We start from the raw sequence: 9,403 nt of genomic DNA on the forward strand, positions 1-9,403 counted from the left end.
GTTGGATAAAATGATCAGATGTGATATAAAGATTGTTGATGTCGAGTGAACACGAACTACGAACCGAAGATTGGACCATGAGGACATGACGACGGAGAAACAAGCGATCAGCAGTCTGCTTCAATCAACGAATGCTTTATATTTATTGAAATGAAATATGGTGATATCTGGTGGTCTGAAATTACTCTCTCTAGCTAGGCTAACTGGCTCATATTATGTCATATTATTGTAACGTCTGAATCAGCGTTTCATAACTTTATAATAGCCTAACGTTACTGTATAGCCTGGATGACAAATGCTACCCATCCTTCCATTGGTGTATGCTGCCTTTAGCTTGTGGTATTATGGTACAGTAATATTGTCTAGCTACTAGACAGACAAGTTTATCTGAAATCAGGGTGACAAGATCCCTGCTGCTAGCTCGTCTGCCTTTCTGTGTCACAGAGTATCTAGCATGTTTACAGTATCTTAACAGACTGCATTACATGCTACACCATGCAAATATATTTCGATATAATTCAAACAATGGTTCCAATCCTTAACCATACCATGGTGGGCTGGACTGTGTATTGCTGTGAAAAAGTTAAATTTGATTGTTTCAAGTGTTACACGTGGTTACACGTTATATTTTTAATTGAGCTTTGCGGAATACCTCAACACAATTGTGTATCAGCTTTAAATGTCCAATATATACAGCATTAAACAAACGACCAGCAGCATTCAAATGTGCAAAAACGTTATATTTATTGAAATGTGGTGATCATGTCACAAGTCACATTACATAACGATATAGCGTTAGGTGTTCTTTTGATCAACAGACCTCGGGGGCTCTATACTGTTGCTACGTTGCTAGCTAGCTAGCCGCAGATCAGCTCTGAAGCCCCAACTTCAGAGCTGCCCGTCCACTAAAACCCGATTTCGATATAGCGTTTTAGGTGTTCTTTTGATCAACATACCTCATAACGGGGATCTATACTATTACGTGTGTCTACTAACATCATTAAAATATCATAAGGGTAACGCTGTTTCTGTTATTTTACTTTTAATCTCTGGCTACGTTGCTAGCTAGCTAGCTAGCCTGCCTTGGCAACTGGTTGGAATCATCTGGTTTCCTGTGGCTGGTGTAAATCAAAGAAAATCCCGCCCCCAAAGTTATAATTTTTATCGGCTCTTTTACTCGAAATGGGACCATAATTTAGAAAACGGAGCCCAGGAGAGCATGAAAAAGACTTGAAATTGTTTATTCAGACCATAAGCTCATTCGGAAAATGTTTATTTAAGACACAGAACGAGAGAGAAGTCGGCTCATTTTTACATTGGAGCCAATGTACGTGTCGTCACTTCCGGACCTGACGTGCGCCCCCCTGCGGACTTTTCGAATTAATGGAATTTCACGACTGGCTTCATACATTCCCTAATTCTGTTGCCCACTGTTCAGTACTCATAAACTACAGAGTATGATGCACCACTTTACAATAGGGTACACAAAAAGAGTAACTAATGGACAGGTAATAATTAAGTAATGATTCAGTATTCATAAACTACTGAGTATGATGCACCACTTTACAATAGGGTACACAAAAAGACTAACTAATAGACAGATAATAATTAAGTAATGATTCAGTATTCATAAACTACTGAGTATGATGCACCACTTTACAATAGGGTACACAAAAAGAGTAACTAATGGACAGGTAATAATTAAGTAATTAAGTAATGAATAACTAACAATTAACTATATACTCCCAAACTGACCATTGACTAACCATTAACTAATGAGTAATTACTCTACTAAGGAACTAACAACTAATCATGAACTAATGATTAACTATACTCACAATGTGACCTTAACTAATGATTAACTAATACATTCACGCACTGACATTTTGGAATCATTAAGTAATGATTAACTACTCTATTCACGAGCTGACATTTAGTAATCATTAGGTAATGATTAACTACTCTACTCAGGAATTTAGATACTAATTATTAACTAATGACTACCTACTCATTAACTATGATTAACTAGTGATTGACTAATGCCAAATTTTTCATTAGCTACTCATTAACTGGCTATTAGTTAATGGTTAGTTTACTAGTAACTACTATAGTATTTGTGTACGTTATTGTAAAGTGTTACCCATTTTGGTGTAGTTTAACTACTCAGACTACAAACTACAATTTTGGGCAATAAAATGAAAGGAACAGGCACGGCTCCAGGATTTTTTCTAAGGGGGGGATTGGGGGAGGCTAGACCAATCTGTGGGGGTGCTAAGAAAATAGTTGATTTTCATGACTTCAAAGTGACTTTGTAATGAACCCCCCCCCCCCCCAAATAAAACAAAATATGACACATTAGTCGTCATTCAAAATAAATGTAGTTTTTAAATTAATTTGGCCAAAGAATATAAAAAATATATAGCTATAATACTACAAGTGACCACAAGGCAATGGCCGAAACCTTCACATGCAAAGGTTTAGTCATGAGGAGTGATTGGTTAGGTTTAGGCATGATGAGTGATGATTGGTAGGGGTTTAGGCATGAGGAGTGATGATTTGTTAGGTTAATATCAGGATAAGAAGAAGTCCACAATTGAAATAAGCCTTTTGATTGATTGATTGAATTTATACAACTGCCCAGGAATACATACATCGAGGTTGAGAACACAATAAAACATCATGGACCATGTTGGAAATAAGTGTTACAGTGTTTTATCTTTTGTTGTCTCTATATACCATGAATAAAGTCAATCAAAAGGTTTATTTTCATTGTGGACTTTTTAAAGATTTAAAGCCCTGAGAAAACCTACCTGCAGAAGTCTGGCCTGCTGGCACAGAGAGTTGGCTTGCTGCCTAGTTTTATTGAGACCTCAGTCACATTTGAAGTCGTGGGTTCGATCCTCGGTCAACCTCAAAAGCCATTGAGTGCTCAATACTGCTGGGCAGCAAGCTAGCCCACTGTGCCACCAGGTCAGACCTCTTACGACTGGTTTTCTCAGTGGTTTTCACTCTTTCCTCTGGCTGTTGCCATTCAAAAGTGACTGAGGGGTGGGCTGACTGTCTGTAGGAGGTGCTCTGTCAGCCAGTGTGTTTCCAGCCATGTTAAAGAGATGGGAGACCGGTTTACGGAACAACATTTCTCCTCCATCGGGAACCGACACTCAGCCCTTCATGCAGAGACAGAGAAACAACTGCTCATCCCGCAGAGCTGTTCCTCAGTGTGGGTGTTAGCATCTGATTTCTCCAAGTTTTCATACTGTTAAAAAACTCAATTAAGAGGCATATTTTAGCTGGCATTGTGCTTTTTTGTAGGCTATTATATTTTATTTCATATATCATACATGTACATTGTCAATTTAATGCTTTATTTTACAAAGTAGTTTGAACTACTTTTTCTGCGTAGCTTGTAGTTTCCTAAACTACATTTCTCCCAACGTACAGTAATCATGGGAAACGTAGGTCCAGGAATAAGGTGAATACAACCCTGATTTTGTCCAACCCCTCAATTGTGTTTTTTTAATCCTGTGAAATAAGACAAGAGATGATGAACCCAGTGAGTAGGCAGAATCAACCCATGCTTTTATTTAATCCATTGCATATAAAAACATTTTTTCATTTGTTTTATTTGTTTTTTACATAAAGTTGTATGATCTACAGTGCTATCCAATAGACTGCAATTAACAAGGAATCCGTTAAAATAACCTTTTAATTGTCCTGTGAAACGTCCAGACAAGTTGGCATTCTAAAGACATAACCCAAAAAATAATTGTCCTTTTTAAAGTTACAGTTTGTGTATTCCTTTCATACCATAAAAAAATAGAACACATAATGAGAAAAGAACCCACTGTTTCCATTGGTCCAGGGCTGTTTAGAATCTACAGTATGTGTGTCAAAATAAGAGTCCCCCATCATGGGACAATGATGCACACACCCCAAACCCCCCCGACCCCCACCCCTACTTCCCCCTCACTATATAAATACTAACCCTCTCCTGTACAGGCAGAAAGATGTCAGTGGTTTTGGATATTGCAAAGTGATATGAGTGGAAGTGTGGGCCAAGCATAGATAGGCGACACACCGTCAGTGTTCCAGCCGTAATTAATGCAGCAGTGGCCGAACATGCAGATGTGTCTCTAAGCCTCGGTGCTTGATAGGCCGCGGTCGAGAAAGCAACTTAACGCTCCTGTGACGCCCCTTCAGTGTGTCGAGCTGATACAATCGAGACGACGGACGACGCCGCAGCAGCTCCGCCTCGACACAGGAGAGCTGCCGCCACGTCGCTTAGTTACGCCTGCCGGGTTGTTTCATATCTGAGCGGTAGTGGTACAGCGTCAGGGAGGTGCGAGCTGGTCAGACCCAGGACCACAGCCAATACAACTGTCAGCTATAGGCCACACAGCACTCAAGTAGTAAATCTTTGACTTGCGGTTGACCTGAATCTCTACAAACGGCACCTCTGCATTGACAATAGGGTTTTTTTTTATACCGAGAGCCACATTTTTTGAGAACTCACAAAAGAAACTTGTGTTTGGCTGTGAAAGTAAAAAAAGAAAAAGGCATCATTTTCAAATTCCTAGTAGTTCCTCTCCTCCCCCTGCCAACAGCAGATCAGGACAACCCAAGTCAACAGATTCCCTAATGCAGCAAAAGAGGAGAATTAGAAAATAAAGGAGAGGCAACAAAAAAGTCTAAATTATATGACATGCGTTGAATTTAAGGCACAGCCCATGGCCCAAGGAACAGCTTCTTTTTAAAAAACAATTTGGCTTCCCCCTCTCTTCACTGAGCTAGTTCTCAGATAAGCAAACATATCCATGGATAATTTTTACACTGAAGAAGCCTGTGTAATCAACATTCTCTCAACAAGAGGTACATAATACAGCCACACCATCACCAAAAGGGATGATAAGAATCAATCATTTACAACAAACGGCATTATGATGATAATAATAATAACAACAATAATAATTATATAGTATATACAGCACAATAAATATATGTTTGTAAACAGCGATAAAACCAGAAAATTGTATTACAGGTAAGGGCATTGGGTGAGGATGAAAAATAGGAAACAAAATCTTGGCACAAAATCAAAGATTAAATAAAAATCAAAAGATTAAATAAAAGTTTTGAAATGACACATCGTTAAAACAAGCACTCTTAAAAAAGCCATGTTCAGTATTTCAAGTTTTTTTTTTACATTTGTTGTTTTTCTATATTATATGTACATAGAGAGGAAAAAAGCATATTTGGGTATTGTAACCGGTAAGCCTGTACTGCGGTCTATGCTACAGTGAAATATTTACTGTACCACCTTTTATATCGCAAAAAAGACACAACGAATAGAAAAATATACCAATAAATAATAGCATCAGTTGTAATGAGGAAAAATGTGAAAACGTGGAAAAAGGAAGGGACTCTTGACTGAGCTGTAAGACAGCATTGTTCAATCCTAAATATGCATGAGTGTTTTGGTGAGTTAAAGTAAAAATAGTAAAGTGGTAATATACGAATATATCAGTGCATTAGAGTATCTACGTATAGGTTAGTCTTTCTCAGACGACTACGCAACCGAGCTGATTGTCTTGTCAAAAACAAAGACAGCAATTGGGTTTAGTGTTAGGATGGCAAAAACAAACATGGTTTTGATGGGCGGGGGGCAGTAACAACATTAATTCATATAGCACAACTGAAACTGTGGCTGGAGATATGGAGATATAAAGAGAAGGTATACAGTTGTTATGTGCATGTCACACAAGAAGGGCACCTGCTAGAAAGACCAAAAAAAAGAAAGAAAAAAAAAACGTTTCGTAACGTTGGTATAAAAATTCCCCAGTGATTTTCTTTTTTAACATCATTACTATCTCTGTCCACTCGGAGCACTACCAAACATCTCTAACAAAAGGTGCTCTTTTTTTTAATCAACTAAAGAATTGCATTGTCTCAGGATGTGTTCAAAAGAACTGCAGGCAACGATAATAGAACTTAAAGGCTTCATCCACATCAGTAAGAAGCGATTTCTCTGAAGGGAAAGCAGAAGACGACAGGTTTCAGCTTTCTCTCCAGTGAAAACCCCCACTGAAGTAATAGTTATGATGAGTCAATTCATAGGACTAACTAAATGTGAGTATATTGGCATGGGAATAGTAGTATAAATGCTATTGGAGAAAGTGCAAACACCTCTACACGCTCCTAATGCGATCCAGCTGTGAAGAAACTGAAACACTGACAATCGGTGACACATTTCTATCCAATGGTTTCATGATTCCCGAAAGGTTGTCGTTAAGTCGCTTCTCTCATCCCTTTGCTAACAAAACACAGCCTAGGATAGCAAAAGTAAAATCTAGAAAATATCTCCATCTTACAGTACAATACAACCATTAAAAGAGGTCTAGGACTGTTAAGATTTGAGCCTTGTTTCAGTCAGGTTTTCAAGGAAGACTTCCACATCAAGAAATGTGTCTCAAAAAAGTCCCACCATGCATTGCTCCCCGGTGTGCTGCAGCTTCCATCTCTGTGGCGTTTCCCCCGCCAGGTTTTCCCTGGGAAACGACGGCATCGACACGTCTCCTAATTCGCTGTGGGGAGGAAATGACATAACCGGGATACCGATTCCCCTTGATCACGACGATAACCACTTCTGTAGAATGGGCACTTGATAAAACACAGAAAAAACACAGAAAAAACTTCAGGCAAGGTTGAGACGAAGCAGGAGGGAAGGAAAAGTATCACATATATTATATAGTATAAACAGCATCGTGTAGAATCTGAACTGCTCATCCAAGTCCTAACGTACTGCTCATCCAAGTCCTAACGTACTGCTCATCCAAGTCCTAACGTAAGCTTGCAAAAGAGGTGTCAAAGTGAATTAAACACACACCACTTCAGTACAAACGGGAATGGAAAGGAGTTTTTCCTGAGTGCAAAAAAATGTGTATAAGTACCGGTGGGCGTGTCTGAACGAAGCTGACCGATTTCGATGGGGGGGGGGGGGGGGGGGGGGGGGCTGAGGGGTGGCCAAGGTGGAGAGCAGCGAACGCTTTGGAACCATAAAACATAGATGTATAAAAAACACAGACTCCACAAAAAAACCCAAAAAATATTCTATAAATAATCATCTGTCATTACTAAGAAGAACAGTTCATCTGGTGCTGTCCGTACGCTGCTATGTATCGGGAGATGTCTCTTTTTCCTCTTCCTCTTCCGTTACCTCCTCCTCCACGACGCAGGGTTGTGAGCAGGGCGAGTCCCCCTCTTCCGCCTCCGCCTCCTCCTCCTCCTCCTCCTCCTCGCCCACCTGTTCGTCCAGAGGAACCTCTGTGCTCTCAGAGTCCTGTGTGCAGAGCGTTTTACAGTCACTACAGCTGGTCTCCTCCTCGCCCACCTGTTCGTCCAGAGGAACCTCTGTGCTCTCAGAGTCCTGTGTGCAGAGCGTTTTACAGTCACTACAACTGGTCTCCTCCTCGCCCACCTGTTCATCCAGAGGAACCTCTGTGCTCTCAGAGTCCTGTGTGCAGAGCGTTTTACAGTCAATACAGCTGATCTCCTCCTCCTCCTCTTCCTCCTCTTCCTCCGGCTGGCTGCCGCTGTCCTTCTCCGTGTCCGACTCTCCGTCCTCCTCCAGGGTGAGCTCGAACTGGAACTTGTCCCCCCCGGGCCGGCTGCCGTCCTCCGCCTCGTCCAGGGCGGGGGAGGGGCTCTGGGGGATGGTGCTCTGGTACCACTCCCTGTTGTCCTCCAGCGTGTCCAGGATGTCCTGGGCGTCCGGGTGCACCAGGTCGGCCCACGTCTCCCACAGAGGGTGCACGATGTAGTCGATGAAGCCCACCTACAGGAAGGGTGGGAGACGAGAGGAAAGATCGTTAGTGTGTGCGTGTGTGCGTGCATGCGAGTGTGGTACCTGGCTCTTTTCTACGGAGGCGTTGTGTTTGTCATGTGTGTGCGTGCATGCGAGTGTGTTACCTGGCTCTTTTCTACGGAGGCGTTGTGTTTGTCATGTGTGTGCGTGCGTGTGAGTGTGTTACCTGGCTCTTTTCTACAGAGGCGTTGTGTTTGTCATGTGTGTGTGTGCGTGTGAGTGTGTTACCTGGCTCTTTTCTACAGAGGCGTTGTGTTTGTCATGTGTGTGCATGCGTGTGAGTGTGTTACCTGGCTCTTTTCTACGGAGGCGTTGTGTTTGTCATGTGTGTGCATGCGTGTGAGTGTGTTACCTGGCTCTTTTCTACAGAGGCGTTGTGTTTGTCATGTGCATGTGAGTGTGTTACCTGGCTCTTTTCTACAGAGGCGTTGTGTTTGTCATGTGTGTGCATGCGTGTGAGTGTGTTACCTGGCTCTTTTCTATGGAGGCGTTGTGTTTGTCATGTGTGTGCATGCGTGTGAGTGTGTTACCTGGCTCTTTTCTACAGAGGCGTTGTGTTTGTCATGTGTGTGCATGCGTGTGAGTGTGTTACCTGGCTCTTTTCTATGGAGGCGTTGTGTTTGTCATGTGTGTGAGTGTGTTACCTGGCTCTTTTCTACAGAGGCGTTGTGTTTGTCATGTGAGTGCGTGCATGCGAGTGTGTTACCTGGCTCTTTTCTATGGAGGCGTTGTGTTTGTCATGTGTGTGCGTGCGTGTGAGTGTGTTACCTGGCTCTTTTCTATGGAGGCGTTGTGTTTGGTAAAGTAAAGTAAAGTCCCACTGATTGTCACACAATGTGTGAAATTTGTTCTCTGCATTTGACCCATCCCCTGGGGGAGCAGTGAGCGGCAGCAGCGCTGCGCTCGGGAATCATATGGTGATTTAACCCCCCAATTCCAACCCTTTCATGCTGAGTGCCAAGCAGGGAGGCAATGGGTCCCATTTTTATAGTCTTTGGTATGACTCGGCCGGGGATCGAACTCACAACCTCCCAGTCTTAGGGCGGAAACTCAGACCACAAGGCCACTGAGCTGGTTTGTCATGTGCGTGCGTGCGAGTGTGTTACCTGGCTCTTTTCTACGGAGGCGTTGTGTTTGTCACACATGGGGCTGATCTCCATGCCCCTCTCCCTCTCCCGGTCCCCCTGGCTGAAGAACTCCTCCATGATGCGGTCCGTCCACTGCCGGTAGATCTGCAGGGGCTTGGTGGGGTTGCTCAGGTCCGCACAGTGCACCATGTTCTGGAGAACCTGCACACATCAGACAAAACAAACCACAAGATCTAAACCATAGTACTACATGTCCAGCTATCATAGACAGGCTTGTCAACTTCCAGTTTTGTTCTTCAGTTCTTGAAGTCTGAGGTTCCTTCTAGTGCAGGGGTTCCCAACCTTTTTTGTTTGTGACCACACTTTGATGTCACAAAGATCTAGGGGAATTTTGGTACAACACATGTAACAGTATGCTGACTTTTTTTCCTTTACAGAATTCTGACTTAATAAATAA

At 42.4% G+C, this 9,403-nt stretch overlaps 1 protein-coding gene across 1 annotated transcript in view; it reads right to left on the reverse strand.

Moving 5' to 3' along the window:
* Positions 1-5,172: 5,172 nt before the first annotated feature.
* pde4d (phosphodiesterase 4D, cAMP-specific) overlaps positions 5,173-9,403 on the reverse strand; it is a gene marked incomplete at its 5' end in the record, with an annotated part of 221,962 nt that continues 217,731 nt past the window's right edge. Inside the window, 2 exons of the mRNA XM_083645287.1 lie at positions 5,173-7,828; positions 8,965-9,147. Coding sequence (XP_083501413.1) covers positions 7,166-7,828; positions 8,965-9,147 — 846 coding nt within the window. The 3' untranslated portion in view covers positions 5,173-7,165. The remainder of the gene's footprint in view (positions 7,829-8,964; positions 9,148-9,403) is intronic.

This window comes from Poromitra crassiceps (assembly GCF_964638095.1).
Source record: "Poromitra crassiceps genome assembly, chromosome: 10".
NCBI lineage: Eukaryota > Metazoa > Chordata > Actinopteri > Beryciformes > Melamphaidae > Poromitra > Poromitra crassiceps.